General features: G+C 39.3%; 2 protein-coding genes across 2 annotated transcripts; one reads left to right on the top strand and one right to left on the bottom strand.

Moving 5' to 3' along the window:
- Positions 1-405: 405 nt before the first annotated feature.
- Positions 406-7,667, bottom strand: kdf1b (keratinocyte differentiation factor 1b). The gene is made up of 3 exons (XM_065471303.1): positions 6,722-7,667; positions 6,525-6,611; positions 406-508 (listed from the first exon to the last, which is right to left on the bottom strand). Exons 1-3 carry the CDS (start codon positions 7,665-7,667, stop codon positions 414-416), a joined length of 1,128 nt encoding a protein of 375 aa, XP_065327375.1. The 3' UTR covers positions 406-413.
- Positions 7,668-9,335: 1,668 nt separating this feature from the next.
- On the top strand, positions 9,336-24,198 carry LOC135933248 (palmitoyltransferase ZDHHC18-B-like). Its single transcript, XM_065471302.1, has 9 exons — positions 9,336-10,167; positions 10,797-10,957; positions 14,462-14,611; positions 14,773-14,910; positions 15,136-15,187; positions 15,619-15,721; positions 16,156-16,265; positions 16,826-16,928; positions 22,781-24,198. The coding sequence occupies exons 1-9, from the start codon at positions 9,917-9,919 to the stop codon at positions 23,135-23,137; spliced, it is 1,425 nt and encodes a 474-aa protein (XP_065327374.1). The 5' UTR covers positions 9,336-9,916; the 3' UTR covers positions 23,138-24,198.
- The last annotated feature ends 485 nt before the right edge of the window (positions 24,199-24,683 follow it).

Genomic DNA, 24,683 nt, shown 5'->3' on the forward strand with positions numbered 1-24,683 from the left:
AAACAACAGAAACAACACCAACGACAAACTTTAAATCTAAGAGTAAAATCAGAGCAAGCTCTTAGGATCCTAACTCCTTCAAGGACGAGGGGACGGTTATACAACATGTATGATACAACACCTAAGAGCTGCTGATGACGTCTGCCTGCAGGGCAAGCTCCCCATTAAGCAATCCTTCAAACACAAACATAACATTTATGAACCAGAAATATCTACACACAGAGCCCTGAGTTCACTGAAGTCCTTCAGACAATGTGAAATTTCACATTTTCCTTTTGCCACAGCAAAGCCACAGTCTCTGCAAACAGCTTGGCTCAGCCAGGCACTCGTGTGCAAGTAGGGTCTCCTTTTGACGTCCCGTATGTCACCTTTTGGACACAGTTTGACAAATAAAGAAAAATGTGGTGAGTGAATCATGTTCTCACATAGGTGCGGATCAGCGGGACACCTGAAGAATTTGTCTCTGTGTGTGAAGTGGAGTATGATGTCGGGGAACTAGAAGTGTGACCTGCAAGAACACAGAACAGAAAGAAAAGCTATCATGAGCATGAACATGCAAACGTGGCAGACTCATTTTGCTTCCTTGCATATCATACAGACAATACACATAATGTTTGTGTGGCAGTAAGAGTAAAGTCACCAAAACTGATACTTTCAATACCGATCCAAGCAAAAATGGCAACAACACAACAGTACTTGTTTTTTGACACACAAGAGTAAAGTTCGCTGTGTGGTTTCCTGTTGTGTTTGTTTCGCTGCACATACAAATGGAAGAGGATGCACTTAAACCAGTGTACGGGTTATTCAAAACACAAACCTGACTATGGTTTCATACTGTTCCACTCATCTACAGGCAGCACTCACACTGCAGGGAAGGACACAATCAAATAACAATACTGGCAACCACCAGTGCTACCCTTCAGCCTCCTAGTGGACATACCAATTTCAAAATGCTACGTCACCTTGTTTGTGAGTTATTGCATTCGCAAGGTTTTCAGAAAATTGGACCTCCGACCTTGAGCTCAAGGTTGCTGAGATTCAAACTCGTCCTAGATTTTTAGTAGACGGTATCAATTTTAAAAGCCTAGGTAACTTGCTTTGTGACGTATTGCATTCACAAGATTTTCAGAATATTTTATCTTTGTCCTTGAGGTTGAGGTCAGTGAGATTCAAACTCATCCAAGATTTTTAATAGATGCACCTATTGTATCAATTTGAAGGTCCTACATTCCTTGTTTTCAGGTTATTGCATTCACAAACGTAGGTGTACACGCCACCTGCTCACCCAGAGCGGTGCCTTTCACAGGCTAAACACCACTTGCTGTTAAAGGTCTTAATAAGTGCTTAGTTTTGTTGATTGTTGTTAGTTCCTTTTCTCATTTCTCAGATCAGGTGTGAATCACAATCTAATTAGAAACACGAGTTCTTGGTGTCAAATGGAATGTGTTCATTTTATGGCTATAGAAATGTCTAAAATTTCACAGAAGTCATATTTTCAATAAACTACTCTGCTACTCTTGGTGTAGTGGTGTAAGCTTTCTACACAGGAGTGGAAATATATGTATGTAAATGTTTCAAGATCTCAGCAAGTGGTACTACTGCTTAGTTCCACATGTGACGGTGTCGTACCCTTCCATGGTTCTGTCACCTGTACATTGTAACGCACTTTTGTTAAACTTTTGTTGAAATTTTTAGATGGATGGTCCATTAAAAATTTCGACCGTGGTTCAGGGGGTTGGGAAGCTCATCTTGTAACCGGAAGGTTGCCGGTTCGATCCCCAGCTCTGTCTGTCATGGTCGTTGTGTCCTTGGGCAAGACACTTCAACCTACCGCCTACTGGTGATGGCCAGAGGGGCCAATGGCGCGATATGTCAGCCTCGCTTCTGTCAGTCTGCCCCAGGGCAGCTGTGGCTACAACCACCAGTGTGTGAATGTGAGAGTGAATGAATAGCGGAATTGTAAAGCGCTTTGAGTGTTTAGAAAAGCGCTATATAAATGCAATCCATTACTATTATTAAATGTGGACCTTTTCCAAATGTTCTTGAATTGTGTTTCTTACCTACTTAATACTTGTATGTATATTTTTTTATATAAAAGATGAAAATTGCTTGCTATTGTTATACAGATAAGCACATAACTTCATGATATGTTTTGTAGTTTTGCTTCCAGCTCAAACAAACAAGATATGATTGAAGTGCAAACTTTCAGTTTTAATTCAAAAGGTTTAACAGAAGTGCTGAATTAACAGTTCAGAAATTACAGCTATTTTTATAGGACCTCATTTTTAGAAGCTTGAAAATAACTAGACAATTGACTAATAGTCAGTTTCATCGTCATGTGAAGCCTGTTTTCTTGTTGTTTCATGACCAATCACACAGATAAAAGACTGGACCTTTTCACTGGATCTGTTAATATGACATCCAAAGAGTTTTGGAAGACCACAGAATATAGGAAAATGTGATTTCAGAACAAGTAACCAAGTCAAAAACACTCAAGGTCTTACAAACGAGAGATGTCTTCATGAATGGAAATGCAGATAATTTACAATAAGGTGCAAACCACTGGTTACATTCAATAACAGAAGTGCTAATTAGACATTAAAAACCTAATAAGAATAAAAAAAAGGACAGATGAAACCAAGATTAACTTGCACCAGAATGATGAGGAAAGTATTAAAAAGGAGAGAAATGATTCATGATCTAGTGATCCAAGGTATACCACATTATCTAACATTGTGGAGGCAACATTTTGCCATTGGCCAGCTAAAAGATCTAAAAAACCAAAAACAAAGCAACACATCATGCCACGATCTGAAGCTACTTTAAGAACAGATACGAAACACAGTCATGGACATTTATCATCTATCAGTCTGGAAAGGGTGACAAAGGCCTTTTTAAGACTTTGATACTCCAATAAGTTCCACAAAAGGAGAAAAATTGCAAAAGTGGTGATCCTTCCCAGGAGTGGCCAGCCAATCAAAATTACTCCAAGATTGCACCGATGACTCACAAAAGAAAAAAGTTTAAAAAACTGAAAGTCAGTGTTCATGATTCCACAATATAAAAAAGAGAAAGGACATCAATTTTTGGTCTGCAGACTAAAAGAACACAAAGGCTTGTTTCACATTTACTAAAAAAATATCCTGATGATCCCTAAGACCACCACCAGGCCCTTGTTGCTGTGAGGCAACAGTGCTAATAACCGTGCTACATCTTTTAAACCAAAATCTGTTAAAACCAGCGCCACTCAACAAAACGTAGACCATGACTACAGAAGAGCCGTACAACATATCACGATCATACCCTTATTTAAAGTCAAAATATATTTTTGTGCAATTTTTCCAACATTACATTATTAAGAATTAATTTGTAAAGCACAATGGAGGCTCTGTCATGGTATGGGACTGCATTTAAGCCTGTGGTGTTAAGAATTTTATCAAAATTGTAGGGATTATGAACACTGAAAAGTATCTAAAATACTGCCATGTAAAACCATCTGAAAATCATCTAACAGGCAATGACTTTATTTTTTTTTTTAGCACACCAACAATCACAAACCCACTGCTAATGCAGTAAAAGCATTAATGGAGTCACTGTCAGTCATGGATTGGCCTCCTCAGAATTCAACATTATTAAAGCAGTGTGAGATCAAGTTGATTAAAAAAAAAGAAATAGAATAAAAGCCAGCAAACATCCAAATATGAGCTTTGGAATGTTTTTCAAGAATCCTGTAGATTAAAAATGACAAGAACAGAGTTTAGGCTGTTTTAAAGAATAAAGATAGTCATTCCAAACTTGTTAGAAGTGTACACTCTGCTTTTGCTTTCCATATGGTATTTGCATTTACCCATGTTTCAATAAATCGCTGCACCTATTTTCCTCAAAAATATAAAGAAATATGAGAAAAGCTAAAGCAGTGCTACACAGTACTGCAGTTCAGATTTTAATTATTTTTAACTGTGTTTTAATAGTTTTTAAATATTCTTTTGTAAGTATAAGTGACATGACGCATCATAAACTGCTTTTCGGGGCATTCATACGGTAATTTAAATCCCATACATCAAACAGGAACTTTTGGCTGCAACAAACCAAGTTGGTTGAAATGTTTGTTGTGAGTTTACCATGATTATAAGTTAGTTATTTGTTATTAGTTATTAGCTAGTTATTTGAATTAAGGGAAATTAAGGGAAATGCTTCTATCACAATCTGCTGCAAATCTCATTCCACCTAATCAATGTACAGCACAATGCTACTGTATTATGTGCAATTTTATCTTCTTTGCAAGAAAAAAACAAGACTATTAAAATACTGAAATAAGTTCAGTCCAGAACCACTTTTGCCATTTATCTCCATTCACTCCAATCTTCAGTTCATAGTGGATAGTCTGAGCCAATAGTGTGAACCCCTTGTTGGTAAACTGTGGTCATTTTGGGCAAAAGATTATTAGAACTCTTTAGGATCCATATTATTTTATGTTCTCGTCACTGTGACACGCTCATTGCTGATGCCAGCAAATCTGCCACTCTGGCTAGAGCTACAAAAAAACAAACAAGCATAGGTGGAGTAATGTTTATCAATGGCAGCCATGTGGAAATGTTTCCAACAGCCCAGCACCAAACACAAACAGTTCCACAATATGTAGTACAGCGGCCATATTTTCAAGGATAAAAATATGCAATAAGCTCACTCTCAAAGATGGAAAAAATGGTAAGAAAGAGAGGACAGGAGAGGAATATAAGGGAATATTTTCAAAGTGCTCAGTGACATCTAATAAATCTGAAATTTAATGTTTAGGTACGGTTCTGAAGTATGCTGGAGTTTTCAAATTAGATATTGGATCAAACATGATGTATAGCTGTACATACATTTTTATTATAAGGCTGGATGAAAATATAGACCGTTCAGTACAGTTCAGTGCAGGCTAAAGTAGCTAGTTTGCAGTGTTGTGATAAAGTTTACAGTACTGCATGTTGTACTGGTGCAGGGCAAGCTATGGTTTTGATGGTCAATGTTACACCAAGCCAAGTGAAACTGTGCTTATCTCTTTAAGCTTATCTGTGCGATTATGTTACTGAATTCAGTTAACACTACAAAGAGCAATAAAGCTTAGAGCTTACAGCACAGCTCAGGTGATCACAGCCTGTATGCAAAAAGAACAAATCTACTGTAGCTTACAAAACAAATTTTTACAGGTCTTCTTTCTAGTGAATTCCCCCCATGCTTCATTGTTACACTGTACCCCACACGTAGAATCTCACATTAACCCATGAATAAAGCAATTAGTACAACTTTGATACAATTTAGGATGTTTTATTTAGCTATTGTAATTCCCACTGATTCCCTTTTCTTTGATTTGTGATAACAAACTTAATTACATATGAATTAGGCCATGAAAAAAAGAGAATGAAAGGAAACAAAGGTGTGAGAAAATGCCAATCTTAGTTTTGCCAATTGCTAAATGCTTTTAGAAAAAAAAAACGTATTCCTTAGTCTTCGTAAATATTTAACTTAGTGCTAACCTATTTCTAAACAAATCTTTTCTATTGCCTGAACTCAGTTATCAGTTAATGACAAAAACACATAATTGTGAAAGCCAGATCATGAAGAACATTGATTAGTTAAAAATCACAAATGTTAGCTTTCTTTTTTTTTGGTTATCTAAATAATCCAACCACCCTGCCAGTGTAATTTATGTTTGGTAGCTTGTAGTTTGGTAAGATTTCTTTTTAGATTTTCTTCAGTCATAAAGTGCACAGATGAACTGTTAGTGTAAAGCAGTGGTTCTCAAACATGTTCTGGCATGTCCTGCTTCAATGCCCCAATAATATTTTTTTATGAATCATTAACAATAAAAAGGGTTCAAAATAATTTGGAAAATTACTTCAATACTGACCTAATTTCACTTCATACTGTTTACCTAGTTGTCAGTGCCCCACCTGCAGGGGCTCCACGCTCACTGAAATTTAGTGAAGCAACTCAATAGAAATGACGCAACTGCTCCAAAAGCTACTTTTTGACTGGTGCAAAACAGCAGTTCCTGACTTACTGAGAGAGGAAACTGCACAGCTGCTCACACATATGTGACAAAGTGTGACTGTAACATTCACTGATGCACATTATTTTTTAATCTATAAAGGCTCTAAAACAGAAAAGTTACAGAAAGTATAAACGTAAAAAAAACTTGAATGATTGAATTGAATCCTGTGCTCCTCCCACATCCTACTTCTAGTATATAGTAAGTAGTACATAGAAGAGCCTTAGCAGGCCTCATCTATGTAACCTCATGGTGACTGAAGCATCTATAATCAGTCTTGATAATGAATAAACCACTCAGAATGTTATGTAACCCCATGACTGCAATGTCTCTCAGCAGAGTTGCGGATTTTACCTGCAGTTTCTATTTACTGGCACTGAATGGCTTATATCGTCTATTGTACAGTGGAGCTAATCTAATAAATTGACTTTATCAGAATAGCTTGTTTAGGACAGACTTTCAACAAAGCAGAATAGTGCAGATTTCTTACCTCCATTGTTCCTCCAAATCTCCCTGGCACACTGATCAGAGGAGGTCAAATCTGATATTTGGATATTGGGATTTGATTTGTAGTCATCTTAGGTAAACAGAGAAAAATGAGATTGTTACTTGAATGCACTGAAGCATTTCCTAGATGCCGGCAGGAACACTGATACTTCTGTAGCAAAGGAGTCGGTCAGGACTTACTGTTGTTGCTCACTGAAAAGGACTCGCTCTCCCTCATCGTCTCGTTTCCGCTGTCCGACAGTGTCCTCTCATTCCTGGAGATGTGCGGCCTCTTCTTTGTACTCTTCCGTGTGCTAATGCGGATGATTCCACGCACTAGCCGACACTCGGCCTCCTGCTCATCCATTTTATGCTCCTCAGCCAGTGAGTTGATGAGCTGGTTGATGGCCTTGCTCTTTTTCAGGAACACTGAGTCTGAGGTGCACCGGGCCAGTTCTTCAATCTGATATTCAGAGTAGAGCTCCAGCAGCTTCTTAGTAATCAGGGAATCCACATTCTCCTCCCCATCCTCCCAGTCATCAATCCTTATAGACTCATGCAGCGACTGGTGGCTCGGCAGTGTCTGAACACCAGGAGGTGGCACGTATGGCAAAGTGGAAAGATTGGTTTTAGCACCTAAATACTCTATTGTGCTGTCCACTTTGACTCCAGCAATGTGGAGATCCTCCAACCAGGGTTCTTCTGCATTGTACTCTTCTTTGTTGTCTCTTGAGTTCATAGCTTGGAGACTCAACCTCTCTGGTTCATCTGGTGAACTCTCCTTTGGTGCCAGGCATGGAGCGAGGATGGAGTTCTGGCAGACCCTGTACAGGCCGCAAGTAAGTATGCTACATATAAAAGTCCTACAGCTTCTTGGAGAAGCGCATGGATTGCAGGTTTGGGTTGCAGTGGATGGCTCAGCTGAGCCAGGAATGAAGCCAATGGTCTCATACTGTCTGCCATTAGCATCCTTCAGGTCAGCTTTGTGGACTCCTTTTGGCTCTGGGTTTCGTGCTCTGTCTTCAACTGGGTCCACACAACGTTCTTCATAGGACGACCCCTGGCTGTTGCTCCGGCTGGACCGAAGCCTGTGGCCTGCGCCACGTCCTGAACCATGCGTAAGGCTGCTGGAGGTGCCAGCAGACATGATTGACTGCATCAGAAAATCCAAGAACAAAAATGAGAAAAACATTGAGGTCATCTGAGGTTCAATTAAACGATGAGACAGGGTTGAAATAGTACAGCTAAACAAAACGCTTCTTATAAATCCACATTGTCAAGCAGGAAATAAGTGTGCTCCTAAGCACCTGAGGGCATTTCTCTTCAAAACAATCGTGAAACTAATATCCGCAGGTGGCAGGTAATGCAGCCCAACAGGTTTTACGGAGTATGTGTACACACAGTCAAACACAATTATCCGTATCTGCCATACATCATGCATTATATATCAAATATAATGCATGATGTCATGGAGATCACAAAATACTCATTGAAACTCCAATGAGTACACTTTCCTGGTGATTCACACCTATATTCATTTCAGAATTATATAGTTTTATTTCCTTTTACTCATTAAGAACACATAACAATGATGAAGGTTACTCTATGGATATCTTATAAATTTGAATCCCATATTCTAAAACAGAAGCCTTCAGTAAAATTAATTTAACAACAAGTGTGGCTATTTCGCCAGTCATTAAAACAACCTGAGTAAAGACGAATGAATGCCGAATTTGAAAAAAGGTGTAATTATAAATTATAATTATTTTACATTTGTATTTATTTATTTATTACATGAATCTTATTAGAAAACAACAATGAACTCCCAATGAAGCAATTCTTCAGTAGTGTTTGGCAACCTGTGTTGTGACGATATACGCCTGGACATTTATCAACAGTATGACTTAGCTTTTAAAAAAACAAGTCAAACGGGACTATAGTATTGCGGTTTTGTCTTTATCTAATCACAAACTCGATTTGACGGTAACTTTAGGAACATATGAGCTCGAATTTCCTCTCAAATACAAATATTATTTTCACTTTCATGGCGACTTGTCATTGCGGCAGTTTCCTCCATTAGAGGACTTTCTCACCTAACATTACTCACAGTTTACACGGTGCGTCCACCGGCCGTCTCCCGAATTAATGCTAGATTCTCCACTTTATGGTACACATTTATTTATTGTAATCCATTTCGAACGTTTCGTGTATGAATTTCGCCCCAAAACGCCAGTTTCAACAAAGTTTTCGACCAAATCTGTGTACCTGAGCGTCAAGGTAGAAGAGGCGCACCAGGTAGCTACAGCCAGAGGTTGGCCTTCCGGTTTAAAGTGACTCACAAAATAAAATGTACATCAAATTGCCAATGTAATTTTGTATCTTGCACGATAATAGCGCATCACGGGCGTCTTAAATTTTCTCAGGAAGGCAATGATAAAAAAACAACAACAACAACAACAGTTAAAACACAGTTATACCCAGCCTACCATTATAAAAGGTAATTCTTACACTTTTATTTTTTTAACACATTTCCGCTGGTTATTGTCCTTAACTGTACATATATTATGAATCAGCGTCAAGTCACCTACACTGGTCATTGAATTACCGGATATTCCACATGAAAGTATACTGATATTTTTTTTAAATATATTTGAGAGAACAATTTAGTAACAACAGTGCGAGTAAATAAAGTACATCTTTAACCAATATTTTCGTATGACTTTTATTATTATGGTACATAAAATATAATATTGAATGTTGTGGTTTATTTAGAAAGAAAACCAACCGGAAATACTACATTGCTTTGCGTTGACTTTGACAACACGGCTCGTTTTATGGCAACGTAGCTAAACAGCAGGTAGTCACGAATGTGTCAGGACTCCTCCTAGTAGAGCGATATGCATTAAAAATAACAAAGTTTTTGTGTTATATGTCATTTACTCATAAAGGACCGCCGGAGCTTAGCATAAAGGCCGGCAATAATCTATAAGTCGAGGAAGCTAACAAGCTAGCAGTGGTAACAGCACTTTGGATTTACTGTTGTTAAATAACTCCGCAGCTGGATGAGCTTGCTAGGATGAATGGGAAAGCTAAGAAGCTAACGATGGTCATTGTGTTATAGGTTGAATTTGTGCTGTATTTTTGGAGATAAACTTTTATAAATAATAAATTAGGAGTTATGAGAATAAACAGATATGTAATTTCGAGCACGGGGTCTCGTGGTTATTTACAGCTGGATATCCTCGGTGTGGGATTAGCTTATTTTCTCCTTGGAAAGACGACATTCGCTCCTTTCGGCTACCTCAAAATACACGGGAGTCGGTGATGCTGTCGGTCGCTGGACAAATGCACCGGGTGTCCGAACTAGGACAGAGCGGCCAGACTCCGTTATAAACAATGAAAAACTGCGAGTATCAACAAATAGACCCGCAAGCACTTCCGACGCCCACCCCGACCCCTCCGCTTCATAATGGGAATGACACGGAGAAGAAGAAGGAGCCGAGAAGACCCAGGAGAAAGTGGGAAGTTTTCCCCGGAAAGAATCGCTTCTACTGCGATGGACGGATCATAGTGGCCCGACAGAGTGGGGTCCTTCCCCTTACTCTGGGTCTCATCCTCGTCACAAGTGGTTTATTTTTTATATTTGAGTGAGTTCATCTTATATTATATGATTCTGTAATACTGATTGCGAGTTCCGTCCAAAAGTTGTCCACAGATGATACAAAGCTGCTTTTTAAGCGGATATTTTAATGAACTGAGCCCTGTCTGGCGCATTAAATCTGTTTTATTTATTTATATTGTTTGTCTGTTTGATTGTTTGTTTTTTCCTAAAGCAAGAGACTCGCTAACATACAGCTGGACTTAACAGGATGATATTTAATGATGCAGATTGCTCAAAAAAACAAAACAAAACAAAAAAATACTGACCAAAGCGCATTTTTGACCCTGCACTCTATGGATATTTGTTTTAACCTGTGTGTTGCAATTATGTTTATTCTTAATGTTTTTTTTTCTTAATATTTGAAGCTAAGTGCACATTATTAAGAAGTAGTGCTTAATAATAGAAACAGGATTCTTTCTGCCACAGTAGAGTGAAAATGTGTTCAGTCTTCTGGGAGTTTTATCGCAATTAAAAGAGTTGAATGTTAATTAAAATTAGATCCATCAGTGAGTTAAAGAAATGAAGAAGGTAGGCTCAGTTATATGTGACAGAACATTATCTGCATCTTTTCCCAGTGTGCCTTGGTAATTACCCCTGCCTGTGTTTGTTTCTCAGTTGTCCGTTCCTGGTCAAACACCTGACCAGCTGCATACCTGTTATTGGAGGAGTCCTCTTTGTGTTTGTGCTCATCACCCTGCTCCAGACCAGCTTCACCGACCCCGGCATCCTGCCCAGAGCAACACCAGATGAGGCTGCAGACATTGAGAAACAGATTGGTAATGTCTAATAGCTGCACTAGTAACTATGAGGTTGTCTGCAAGGCCTTTGAATTTGACGTCCCGAATTGTTTCCTACAGACTGACATTCTGTTGGAAACACTGCTGGATAATAGGAGGAGTGGGGCTATATGCACTTGAGTGTACTGTGTGCTAAACATCAGTCTCTGGGGCTGAAAAGGCTTAAATGCCCAATATCTGCAGTTCCTCAAATAGCCACTGGAGGCAGACTCCAAAAACAAGCCAACCAAATGGTGGCACTGAGAGGTCAAATGCACTGCAACTCAAGAAAAAGCCTGCATATAGAAAAATGCTGTAAAAGCACTCAAAACAAAACACAAGTGTTTCTGAGAAGGTGATAACGTGACAGACTAGCTGTGGCTGTAACGAAAACCAAAACATGCGATTTATACACATGAATCATGTGATTAGATAGCAAGATACATTTAAAATTGCCTCTATAGTTCCCCCCCCTCATAATAACTCCATGGTGGATGGATTTTTGTATACAGTGCTTAACAAATGTATTAGACCAGCTGTCATAAAAACAGAAAACACTAATATTTTAGAAACTTGTCAAAAACTTGTTAAAAAAAGTAAAAACATAATATTATTTATTATCCATATTTTTATATCCAAATCAGAGAAGAAGTCAGAAGTGAATCACACATTAGATTCAACCATTAAAACAATTTTTTTCTGTTCAGGAATTCAACTAAATAACTGATTTGGCATCTTAATAAAAAAATAAAGGTGGATTAACATTGCAGAAATACAAAAAGTGATTTTGGTAAGCAGCTGTGAGGCATCTGTAGCATAAACCTTACACTGGGTGGTGTAAGGTTTTCTAATAAAGTTTTTCAGCACTGTACGTTATTATCAGCACACTGGTGGTAGGGGCATGACCCTCTTGATTGATACGTCTTCTGATACAGAGAACTGTAGTTGATACATCTCGCCTTCACTACCTTTGGTGTGTTTTCTAGTTGTTTCATATGATTGTTTGATAAATAATGTGCCTTCTTGTAAAGTACAGCCCGTCTAAGAAGTTTGTGCTTCGGATTTGGTGAGTAATATTTTAGTCTGTGCTGTGCTAGCAGATATAAGTGTGTTTGTTGTACGCGTGCAGTTTATGTAAGTAGCCCGCTAATCAAGCATGCTAGCATTAGTTGGTAACCTAGCACCCTGTTATACAGATTTTGTCAAACAAGAATGATAAGAATTGTTCTTAATAAATCAGCCATGTTGGTAATGATGGTGCTCACTGAGACACATATGGAAAAGGAAAAATTAGTCACCAAATATACTTGGTTGGCCTAAAATCTGTGTGCAGGAAATGCTGTCCAGTGTTGTCACATTTATTCTCTTTTGGGATATTTCTGCACTGTGTTTTGGCTCTAAAGTTTCGTATAGGGCAGGGAATCTTACCCATAAACCAGTACTGCTTAAACACAGGTTATTTTATTCTAAGTTATTGAAGAGTCAGTGGCCTTGACTTTGTTTTGATTAAAACACCATTCATAGTTTCAAGAGGATGAAAGCGCTGTTCTGGTGTCGCTAATTATTTATTCTGGAATCACACATGCGCGTACATTTTAATGGCTCAGTCACAATTTAAAATTCTTCAGATCATTTTAATGATGCGGAAGTCATCAAGACATAAAAGAACATAAGTGGAATTTGCTGTGACTCAGTGTAATAAATGTCATGTTGGCACATTGAAAAGTGTCTGCTGCCTTCTAATTGTGGACTGAAGTTTTCACTAGATTTTATACAGATTTATTTTCCCCAATCTTTCACACCTCAGACCTGTTCAAAGCTCATCAGTTATGTTCACTGTCAGTTTTATGCCATGCCAATATTATTTTTACTTTCCATATGACTTGCATCGTTATAATGACCTGCATGTCTAAAGCTGGCTTTCTGTGCACTTTGGAAACTCCTACTCATGACCAGAGTTTAGGCAGTGGTGATGTAAGATCCACATGTTATCCAACTGAACTGTACAACAGCTATTTTTGAAATGAAGATTCTGGCGTAAGTGTTGAACATTTATTTGGGCCCCAATGTTTCAGGAAAGATTCTGGAAAGCTCTCTTGTGTAGCTTCTTAGTTTGAATTAGCACACGGTTTAGTATGGTATGGAATGGATGACACCGACTTTTGTAAAAAAAAAAAAAAAATAAAGAAAAAAACCCATAAGGAACCTTCTGTAAGTTGCACAAAAAGAATAGTGGGTATTTCTTTTCTTTTTTTCTATTATTTTTCTCATGTTGGTCAACCTCTCAGGCACATTGTCCAAGTTACTGGGAAAGAGAACTTTAAAAAACAGTTTTTGCAGGTTGGTCATTTTGTGAAAGATGACACATCATTTTCCATCTGCTGTTACGAGCTGCACACCTGACACCAGATGTCTTTCTGCTCAGGCTATTATTGGGCTATAATCCACCCCTCGCCCTGAGTAAGAGTGGATAAAAGCGCAAGTTGTTACAACCCAGTGAAGTGGTCAGACCTGATTTTACAAGGATGTGAAGTATGACAGAAAATGATTATAGGTTGAAATTGTGTACATTAAAACAGGATTCATATGTACACTATGCTTCATTGATTGACAGTGGGAGTACCTGACATCTGGGGTGTCTTTGCTGGTGGGATAGTCAAAGCAGTAACAGCCAGCCATTAACAAGGCAAGCTAACTGAGCTTTAATGATCACTTAGCATGAGTCACACTAACTGCCTGTTGCCAATGTTCTCCATTTTGATGCTGAATTACACAAGCATCAACTTCCTTCATATTTTAATAACATGATGTGATGGATGGATTTGATTGGCTGCCATGGTGCTGGCATTGGAGAACTTTCTCAACTTTTAAGTGCAAGCACTGAAAGCAAAACAAAGGTACAGATTCACAGTTTAGTTGTGCACTGCACTTAAAGTCAATGAGAGGTGTGGGGATTGAAGTTTGAAATGCAAATGTGTAAATCCCTGTTTTGTGTGCATGGAGACTCTCCAGGCACTCCAGGTTCTTCAAACTGCCCATAGACACAAGCAGTTTTCAGGTTCATTTGTGTTTCAAAATTGGCTGTAGGTTTGAATATGAGTATGAATGTTTGGCTCCATGTTCTAGCCCTGCGACACACTGGCCACCTGTCCAGGGTGCACTCCCCCCTCCCCCTGTGGGTTCAAGTCTGTAGCACTGATTGAGGGAAAACTTTTTGAAATTATCTTTTAGAGCAATCTTCAAAAGGTTTTTAATGAGAAGCTCAAAGTATTGACCAGAGATGCGTGCAGCCCTAATGATGTGCACGCATTGCTGATAATGTGATGGTATCCATTCACACTTTTATCGTGCTTTAAAGTGGTTTGTGAATGTGACACTTGTAAGTCTGCTGCCATGACTTTGATGGAAGTGGGAACCCGGATGCTTACTGCAGCAATAACTGCACACCTACCTTAGATTTAAAGCACAACACTGTGTCCCTATTTTCACTGTTCTTCTCTGTAGACAACACTGGAAACACCAGCTATCGACCTCCGCCTCGCACCAAGGAAGTGCTAATCAATCAGCAGGTGGTGAAGCTCAAGTACTGCTTCACCTGCAAGATGTTCCGCCCTCCGCGCACCTCCCACTGCAGCCTGTGTGACAACTGTGTGGGTGAGCTGTGAACACACAGCGACACTGACATTTACAACCCATAAATAATAAAAAGAGGCTTCACAGAGCTGCAGAGAGCGCACTTTTATATAGCTCAGTGCTCTAGAGTTTTTTGTTTTTTTTTAACATTCCTAAAATGTGAGTTGATCACTGTCTTTCAGAGAGATTCGACCATCACTGCCCCTGGGTTGGGAACTGTGTAGGGAAACGTAACTACCGGTTTTTCTACACCTTCATCGTGTCGCTCTCCTTCCTGACGGCGTTCATCTTCGGCTGTGTGACCACACACCTAGCACTGAGTATGTGGTTTTGCTCTGATCTGCAGGTGTTTCATGCTTGGGAAGTAGCCGGCTTCAAATAGCACCTGCTTGTTTGTTTTGTTTCATTCGGACTGCCAGGCGTGGTTCACAACAGCAGAGCAGTTTAATGTCTAATAAGAGCAATATACTTGGATCAGCTCAGTCATTTGCCACACATTAAATTTCATGTCATCCTGAAATCGTGCTCATTTTCCTCTCTTTCAGGAGCTCAGGGCGGGAAGGGCCTAGTGTTTGCGCTTCAGGAGAGTCCGGGGAGATATCCTGTACCGAATAAGATTTTTTTATTAAAAAAATACAGTCAGTGACAGAAGTCGGATGAAAATCAGTCAGCTTGCATATGTATATATAACATATACATAGGCAGCATCGCCATCTGTGATAATTTTTCTTATTTGTACTGTTTTTAACTGTGTTTTTTTCCACTTTATATTTGGAGACAAAAATGACTGTAATCCGTAGGGAAGTACAGACTGAGGCTTTCTGGACTGATATCAGGTTCTAAATACCAATTTGGCAAATATCCAGTGCCCAAATGGGGATATGTTTTAGTTGATTAGCTGTTGTTATGTCTTATATATTGCTTGCATTGTGCCAGTGAAACAAATTTGGCACAATTATCAAGTCTTTTGTTTTTTCCTATGTAGCCAGTGTTTTGATAACTTGGCTTTCCTTGACTCAGTCTTTCACTGCAGTAGAGCTGGTGATATGTTTCTTTTCAGTTTGGTCCATTTTGGGCCTCTCAGGCTTCCATACATACCTGGTTGCTTCCAATCTTACCACTAATGAAGATGTGAGTACCCAAAGCTGCTTTTGTGACTCAGTTTGTCATGTTATTTTGTTCATTTTGTGATGCTTGTTAAATCAAAGAAAATATACTCTGTATGTAATTTGAAAGTTCAAAGAAATGTGTGCAAATATAATTAATATTAATTTTCTGTTAGTGTGGAAGTATATTTAACATTAGAATACTTTTAATTAACAATAACAATAGTAACAACAACACAAATATTAATACTAATATTTTGTTAATAGTAAGGGAAATCTTGCAGATACTTTTGTATTCACAAAGTGAACAAACTCTACCTCCAAAATAATGTTTGGGGAAAAACATGTCATATGTTTTATATCAGAATCAGATCAGAATCAGAAAGACTTTATTTATCCCCAAGGGGCAATTATATGTGATTTGTTTTTATTTTTTATATTTATATTTTTATTTTTTAGATTAAAGGCTCCTGGTCAGGGAAGAGTGGAGAAGATGTTACAAACCCATACAGTCATAAAAACATCTTTATCAACTGTTGTTCGGTGCTTTGTGCGCCCATGCCGCCAAGGTTGGTCCTCTTTATGAATTACTCCTTCCATCATTAAATCTTTAACATTGAGTCCAAGTAACAAAGAGAGATGCCTGTGAGGATCCTTGTATATTAGTTTTAGCTATTTTATTACTAATGGGCTGTTTAAGATGGTGAATATTTCATTTGCAAGCATGCATACTTTATGAAAGAAGCAATCACTGATAATTTTAAATAAGCTTGTATGAGTTGATAAAGAGAGCGCAGTACTAATAAACCTGTAGCAATACATCAGCTGGATTGTGGCTCTTTTTGAATTACAGACCTTCAGTTCATTGTTTAATTGCAATTTAGTTTTATGTGTGTAAGTAGCACCAGTTTAGTTGTCTCAACCACTTACTATTACAAGATAAAGACTCTCAGATGGAAAACCAGACAGCCAAGAGAGTAAGTTGGAGATGGCGGGGAGGAAGAATTCCTAATTCTTAATCTGTGATGTGCGTTCTGCATTCATGACAAAGATGAGAAGATATTGGTATTAATGGAGGAACATCCTCGCCTCATAACCTGAACATTCGTATCTTTCTGTGCCATTTCAGCTTGATTGACAGACGGGGTTTCCTGCCGGCAGATGAGTCTGCCCAGACTGGCAGTACGGACATCGAGCTGCCCACCCTGGCCGCTAAAAGCGAGATAAATGTGGTAGGAGCCGCTTTTGCATTGCAGAAATCCCCCTCTCCCGTGCCTGCACCCTCTGACTGCCACCAAAACTCTTTCTTTGCCTGAGAGAAACCTCGTTGCCTGCTGTAGCCCCAACCCAGCATCTGTCTGCTGCCTGTTGTTGACTGTCATGTAAGGGTTTGGTGTATTAACACTCTAGTCAGAGGTTTATCGCACAGTATTATGCCTCTTATTGGAAGTTAAAGGGATAGTTGAACGTTATGGCGCATTTGTTTGGTTTGGTTGGTGGAGTTTAAAAAAAAAATTCTTATTTCTATTATTCTATTTCTTATTCTAGTAAAGAGCCGCAATGTTTTAGCTCGCTTTACTTATTAATTTATTATCATTATGAAAGCCAGATAGGGTACTAGTTAGGAGCACTTACTTGCCACTCAACGCCTGTTTTGGTTTTAAACCGAAAGCTGAAGGACCTAGAAGAACATCAAATGAAGAGAATGTGGTTTGGGGCTTTTGAAGCAGTACAATCACAGTTTAAAGACTGCTTAAACTGGGTTACTTTTTACATTTTTAATATTTTATGACAACATTTGAAAGTGAGTTGTCCTATCTTTAAGAACTCATTAACTAAATATAAAAAAATTCAGAGAAGTCTGTTTATGGTCTGTGTGTTTGAAAGATGAGAGCAGCAGTGGTAGACAAGTAATTTGGATTTTTAAATTGCCAACTGTCAGTATTGGTGTTAAAATCCTATACTGGTGAGACTCTACAAAGGACAAACTATTGTATTTGTTATATTCTACTAATTCTAATGGTTGCCAAACCATGTTTTTATTGATGTATACTGAGGTGTCAAAACTCATCATTAAGGGTAGAGGGGGATCAGATGCTTTCTTAATGGGCGCAAGAGTTAAAGGAAGAGTCGGGGGAGGGATATAATATTTTTATAAATGACCAAGGGGCACAACCACACACATAGTCCATCCATCCACTTCCGCTTATCCTTTTTCAGGGTCGCAGGGGTGGGGGGGTGGAGCCTATCCCAGCTGTGTTAGGGCGAGAGGCAGGGTACACCCTGGACAGGACGCAATTCTAACACATGGACAACCATTCACACCTATGGGGAATTTAGAGTTTCCAGTTAGCCTATCCCTACTAAGTGCATGTCTTTGGACTGTGGGAGGAAGCCGGAGTACCCGGAGAACACCCACGGAAACATAGGGAGAACATGCAAACGAAACAGAAAGACCCTGGGCCCGACCTTCTTGCTGTGAGGCAACAGTGCTAACCACTGTGCCACCGTGCTGCTTGCACACAGTTTTGGGCTAATTCTCATACATGATTTATGACTTCGTAGAGTGACCACTAGAGGTATGTTAATTGTCACGAAGTCCCTGCCCTGATGATATTAAGGTCTGCTGCTAGCAGCACTCTTTGAATCGCGAATACTGAATAATTATTAAGTTGAATTGTCAAAGACGCAGACAATTAAAATAGAAAAAAGAAAAAAAAAAAACTCAAAAAGATCAACAGTAGCCAGTCACCCAGTAACACCTCTTAATCTTGTTTGTTTCTTAAAAAAACAAAATGTTAACGTATTGATTTATAATTTTTGTTGAAGGCATATCTAGAAATATAGATGACAAACATGAAAAAGTAGCTCTAATGCCCAGGTTTAAATAAGAGAACTAATGATGCTTTGGTAGGTGCATATTTTAATTCAGGAAATAGTCAACTGAGGTCCTGTTTCATGACTTCTTACTGCATTAAGCTAAGGTGAGAAAGTGACATTAATCTTCTCATCTGACTCTGAGTGCTAAATTGAACTGCTGTTTTGTTTTTTTTTTTAAAACTTGAACTACTTTGTTAAAGTGTCATTTAATATGGTATCTTTAGCTGTTGTTCAGCCATGTCTACCTCATGGAAATGCACACATAAAATTCTTCTTATGCTGTTTTTAATAGAGAGTACTACTCTCTGTATGCACATTTTTTCCTCAGTGTTTAATTCTATGCAGTATCGTGTGCCAGCTCCGGGTGTTTAGAGAGCAGGAGATGTAAGAAGTGTTTCCAGCTCCTCCTCACAGAGCATCTCTCTTGTTGTTCTCTCTGACAGCAAGGGATATAAAAAGATACTTGAAGTGTTTTAAAGCCAGTTTTGTTTACAAGACTTGCCCAGAGTTCAGATAGAGTTGCAATCTGAGCCTCAATATATTCACATATCGCGTAGTACAGTGAAAGTCAGTTGAAGCTGGAGTCTTGTGTTTTTGAGTGTGTATAAGCTAGTCTTTTGAAGTCAGTTGATAAGCTGGTGACGCTGTAAAGAAAGCTATTTCTGTAACAGCGGTTTGTAAATTTGAGTGTGTGCTGTTTGTTTTCTCCTGTCATGTCTGTCTGCATATAAAAAGTTAAAATGCCAAAAGATTTGTGACGAGGGAAGCTCCTCATATCCTTCATCTCTTGCTTCCCGTCATGCCTTTGTTTCATTTTTACGTGTTTGTTTTTTTTTTTTTTACGACGTTTCTGTTTTTAGTATCTGTAATGTATAACATTAAATTTTTGTCCGTGCAGTTCATCATGTGTGTTGTCATTTTTCATTTTGTTTCCATCCATCATCACCGTTTTCATATCACAGTACAAGGAGACATACTTTTCTATATTTTTCCTACGAGACAAACCCAGAATCAGTCCCTCCCTGTGTGTCTGATCACCCAGTGCTGACTCACTGTTCTCTGTGTGGTGTGTCTCTGTGCCTGCGTCCCTCCACCAACACTAGGAGGAGAAGTGTCTGGACTTTGCTCTGTCCTGCACTGGCTGATTAGCCGCTGTTAGAGCAAAGAAAAGCGAGCCTTGAGCTTGGTAAGCCTGTATAGAGAAAGGGAGAGTGAGTGCAGACAGCCTGTGGCCGCCGTTGTCTTTGCATGCCCCTTTGCTTGGCTGCTTTACTCCCGCATGGCTTTAACCATGGCCAATGTTAAATGCATTGCAGTGTATAATTGATCACAGTAAAGGGTGCATAGTTATGGATCAAACAACTCTCTTGTGCTAACCATCAGACTGTTCAAAGACTGACAAAAACAACTGTAGGAAGATGTTCATTCAGAGGTCAGTGAAACATAATGACAGCCATTAAACCAGCTTCCTAAAGAATGAACTGCAGGGCTTTAACAGTGCTTAGAGACTTCCCATGTATGTATAATTTTTAGGTTTAGGAGTGGAAACGGTGTTGAAATATACCCACATGGTGACAGCACATTTTCTCGACCCTGAATTATACGTAGCGTATAAACTTTGAATACAAACTAGCATGTGGAGGAAAAAAATGGTTTAGCATTTAAATGAAAAATTTTCCAGAGCTTATGCTGTTAAAATTCATTCATTTGTCAGACTAATTTAGATTCAAGGCTAAAGACATTTTGAAGCGAATTCGGGTGAATAGTTGCATTTAAAAAGTGCCCAAAGCAACATTTTATACTAAGAAATGATCAGTTCATGTAAAACAGGTTGCTCATAGTATCAAATATTATCACCGAACTGAACTTCCAGTCAGTTCTGTGCAGGTTAACAGCTCCTTTCAGCTCACTCTTTTGGTTTTACTGGTCTTAGTTTGGCCGAGCTAACTGCTACTTTCTATTTTCATTGTGTGTTAAATTGCTTTAGCAATAAAATGTACTTTTTAAAAGTACATTTGCATGCTTATAAAGATCCCAGCCAATCTCTGTTTAATTCAGTGTTTTTTATTTGGCGTCAGTTTAAAGCAAAGCATCTCAAGGCAGGTATGTTTATAAGGTAAAGACTGTGTAACGTTACAGAGTGGGATAAAAACATCTGCCAACAAGCAGAAAGAAGTCAGGTTCACGGTCTGCTGCTGTACTTGTAAACATTTACTGTTTTGAGCTACTGAACCTTTAATCTCAGTTCAGATCAACTCGGATGTGTCAGCTTGAAAATGTAAACTGTTAAATTGCAAAGAACCTACCACACAAATGCAAGCTTGATAATGGATGCATTAACAGAGCCAATGCATCCAATCACTTCCTTTTAGCCAGCTTGTCCCAGTGGTCACTCATTGTATTACAGACAAGAGTTTTTCACATAAACCACAATTATAAAAGTTTATAAAGCATTTACTGAAGACCACTGACTGTAAACAATGCTAGGTTTTATCTTTTTGGTCAGGACTTCTTCGTGTGCAGATGGTTTAAAAAGCATAGAAGATGTTTGTTAAACTTCAACATCTCCCAGAAGAATCTTACAGTTTGTGATCTCAGTGTAAAGCCTGACCTATGTCTGATCCTTTGGGCAAGCCTGCAGGGATAGTGATATGGAGTTCTCTTTAATGGATCCAGCATGACACGTAAGAAGCATCCACACTGGAAGAACTAGCAGTGATGATACCGTAAAAGATGGACTTACCTTCCTGATCTGAGAAATGAAGCCTTTAAGAGGACGTGAAACACTACACGTAAAAAGGCTAATTTACATGACGGAGCCCTGCTCTCAAAAGCTGATATAGATTTAACACTGTCTGTGAAGCTAATCACGTTCGTGAAATGCTTTACAAACCTGAACATTACAGCTAACGGCCAGATTTTCCCATTTCAGTGCAGGTAGCCAAATAATGAAGAACCAATTACTGCGAAAGAGACAGACAGTGAAAGTGGACAGTATATCCTCGGTTTCTTAACGTAAAACTCACTGTTGCAGCCAGGGACAGCACAAAAGTGATCCCCTTAAACCACAGCTGTCAAACTCCAGTCCTCAAGGGCCGGTGTCCTGAAACCTTTCTGTGTACCTGCTGCAACACACCTGAATAACATTAGGTCATTAGCAAGACTATAGAACTTGACTTTTGATTCATGTTACAGCAACTCATGAGTGAATGAAAATGGTGCAATAACAGTACTTTTAAAAGTACAATCTTTCAAACACTTACACTTATTTAAAATTGCTTGAGTAGGGTTAGGGGTTGCCACCTCAGCATGCACTCATGTCTTGCTAATGACCTAATGTTATTCAGTTGTGTTGCAGCAGGGACATATTTAAAAGTTTTGGGACACCGGCCCTCAAGGACTGGAGTTTGACACACCTGCCTTAAACTCATTTTTAGTTTTGGTGTTGTTATTTTTCTCTGAGTTATCGATTCTATGGGAATAAAGGAATCTCACAAAACAGTCATTGATGTCATAGTCACTATGTCCATCTTTTATGATATTTATGACAATAATGTGGGAACCAGAGGTAACAGAATATTAATAACATTCAGCAACTTTAACAGTGACAGGCAAAATAACTGCTGATGACATAAAGTGGGCAGGTTCTGAGTTAGACTTCTCACATTCTACTTGAATGGTGGAAACGACTACCAACGAGAGTGAAGGATACGGTTGACTAACATATGATGGAATGCTTTTAATGTTCACTAGTGACCAGTCGTCAGTGATAAAGCCACAGGCACCAAGCAAACTGCTTCTTGTGTGGATGCCCTGTTAAAGTCTGAATATTCTGGCAGCTGCTACTTAAACGTCATCAATCCTTTTTAAAAACCAGCTCTTGCAAGCTATCACACTTTGTTTTAGTGCCATTCTAAAAGTTTGGTGTAATAAATGAACAGGATTCTTGGGCTAAATCAAATATGAAATGTGACTGGCCAGGTTCAATGTGCATGCCTATGCATGTCTGTGGCATGAAATATTTTGGATATCCTGCTTGAGATCACGTGTGGATCCTGCTTGCACTCCTAGTTGGCCTTTGACTCATGTTATATTTACTAAAGTAATTTCAGAGCCTGATGTTTTCCCTGTTAATATCACTAGCTTGTTTTATCACTTGTTTTATTACTTTTTTTACTTCCTCTTTCTTGCACTGCCCTTGCAGTGCACACAGGGAACTAAAGGTCTGCTAGAATCGGCTGCGCTCTCTCCGCTCCTGTCCACCTCGTGTCCTCAGGGGAAACCTCAGAATGCTCATTCCTGCCCAGAAACCAGCCCAGCGTTGAACTCTGACCCCACATCGGAGTTGTCTAAAGGCTGCAGGGGTAACCATACGTCCAGCTCCCATGGCGATACTTCTCGTCCACGTCACACCAAAGCTCGCTCAAAGAAATGCAGACGAGAGGCTCTGCATATTCCCAACCCTGCATTTGATGTCCCTGTTTCCCCTACCTCTCCGGACGCTGCCCCTGACTCCAAAGCCAGGAGCCACAAAGGAGGCAGCCTCACCCCGTTGCACTGACTGTCTTGAATGATGTTTTTCACAAGTCAAACACTGTTTGAGGCTTGCATGCTGTAACACAGTCAGATCCAAGTTATATGATTTTTTTTGTTTGGTTATTCCTGTTGGTTCTCTGAAACTCCAGGAGTGTTGAAGATGTTTGTTCACTGAGTAAGACAATCACAGTGGAAATAGGACAGATTGGATGAAGATGATTCTAGGTGCAACATAGCGTTGGTGTAGAGAAAAGTTCTAAGAAGGGCTGTGAGCCGTAGATTCTTGTGTAAAAAAACAAATTTACCAGCATGTCAGATTTCACCAAATTTGTGAAACAGCGGCTTTAATGTATCAGGTGGATGGAAGCTCTGAATTGTGTATATCTATAAAGAGAAGATCCTTGAAGGGAAAATCCACCCAAAAATGTTCACATCGATAGCATCATCTCAAGCTGTACAGGCAGTGATTAATGGAACAAGTCACAGAACTCGTAGACAAAAGCACTGTCCTCAGAACACTTTCTTGTGGAATCACCTGTTTAGCTCACTGGGTTAAGCAGGCAACCCATTTGCCTCAAGACATGTCTTCCCCCTGGTCTTCTCCCAGGCTTCCTGTCTTCTCTTTGCTCTCCTATTGCAATATAATCCATATAATCTGGTACAGAATTTATATGGAGTAAATATTTAGTCACCACAGCCACCACAGGTGGGTAAGGTTTGGCCACCCCTTCTGCCCAGTAAGTGTCAAACGGCAATGTCTGCAAAAGAGCCTTTTACTGTAGAGTGGTTGAAATATCTTGTAATTTATTCATTTGGATTGTCGTAGGGCTTTAGGGGTATGTCTGCTCTGATTAACAGGTGTACCACCACCTGTCATTGTCTGTTCTGCTAATTTAAATCTCTGAACTGGATCTCTGGGCTGTGTTTGAGGAGGTGGTTCTTTTTGGAATATTTTTAATTAATTATTAATACTCTTAATAAGCTTTTGTTTCAGTTTTACTATAGGGAATTTATTCTTCTGTTATGTCTGTGAAGGTTCTCAGTCATCCAGGTGATCGTAGTCAAAGGAGTTTGCAAAGAAAAGCGTCTGGACTTCTTTAAGTTGCTTGAAGACGTTTCACCTCTCATCCGAGAAGCTTCTTCAGTTCTAAGGTCAAATGGCCGAGAGTCCCAGATTTAAACCCAGTGGGAGTATCCCCCCAAAGAGGGACAAAGGACCCCCTGGTGATCCTCTAATCACATGAGCCAAAGTGTGAAAGCGGATGTGGGACCTAATCAGCCAGGGTTTCGGGTGAGCTCATTGTGAAACCTGGCCCCACCTTGTCATGTGAATTCCTGAGGTCAGATGGCCCAAGATGTGAGTGGGCATTAAGGCGTCTGGGGAGGGAACTCAAAACTGGATTATAGATGGCAGACAGTTGGTGTCGTAAACCACCGCCTCTGTTCAAAGATGGTCGCTCACCGTGGACATAGATGGCCTCTTTCACTCCTCTTTCAAACCATCTGTCCTCTCTGTCCAAAATGCGAACATTGGCATCCTCAAAATAATCCAGTTTTGAGTTCCCTCCCCA

Source organism: Pelmatolapia mariae, linkage group LG22 (assembly GCF_036321145.2).
Source record: "Pelmatolapia mariae isolate MD_Pm_ZW linkage group LG22, Pm_UMD_F_2, whole genome shotgun sequence".
Taxonomy (NCBI): domain Eukaryota; kingdom Metazoa; phylum Chordata; class Actinopteri; order Cichliformes; family Cichlidae; genus Pelmatolapia; species Pelmatolapia mariae.

Excerpts from the sequence above, each read along its gene's own strand:
- kdf1b (XM_065471303.1), bottom strand. The coding sequence starts at position 7,667 with ATGTCTGCTGGCACCTCCAGCAGCCTTACGCATGGTTCAGGACGTGGC. Across the intron at positions 6,612-6,721 it reads CTTTTCAGTGAGCAACAACA|ATGACTACAAATCAAATCCC; the intron begins GTAAGTCCTGAC and ends TGTTTACCTAAG. Across the intron at positions 509-6,524 it reads GATTTGGAGGAACAATGGAG|GTCACACTTCTAGTTCCCCG; the intron begins GTAAGAAATCTG and ends GTGTTCTTGCAG.
- LOC135933248 (XM_065471302.1), top strand. The coding sequence starts at position 9,917 with ATGAAAAACTGCGAGTATCAACAAATAGACCCGCAAGCACTTCCGACG. Across the intron at positions 14,911-15,135 it reads GACCACACACCTAGCACTGA|GAGCTCAGGGCGGGAAGGGC; the intron begins GTATGTGGTTTT and ends CCTCTCTTTCAG. Across the intron at positions 16,929-22,780 it reads CTAAAAGCGAGATAAATGTG|TGCACACAGGGAACTAAAGG; the intron begins GTAGGAGCCGCT and ends CTGCCCTTGCAG.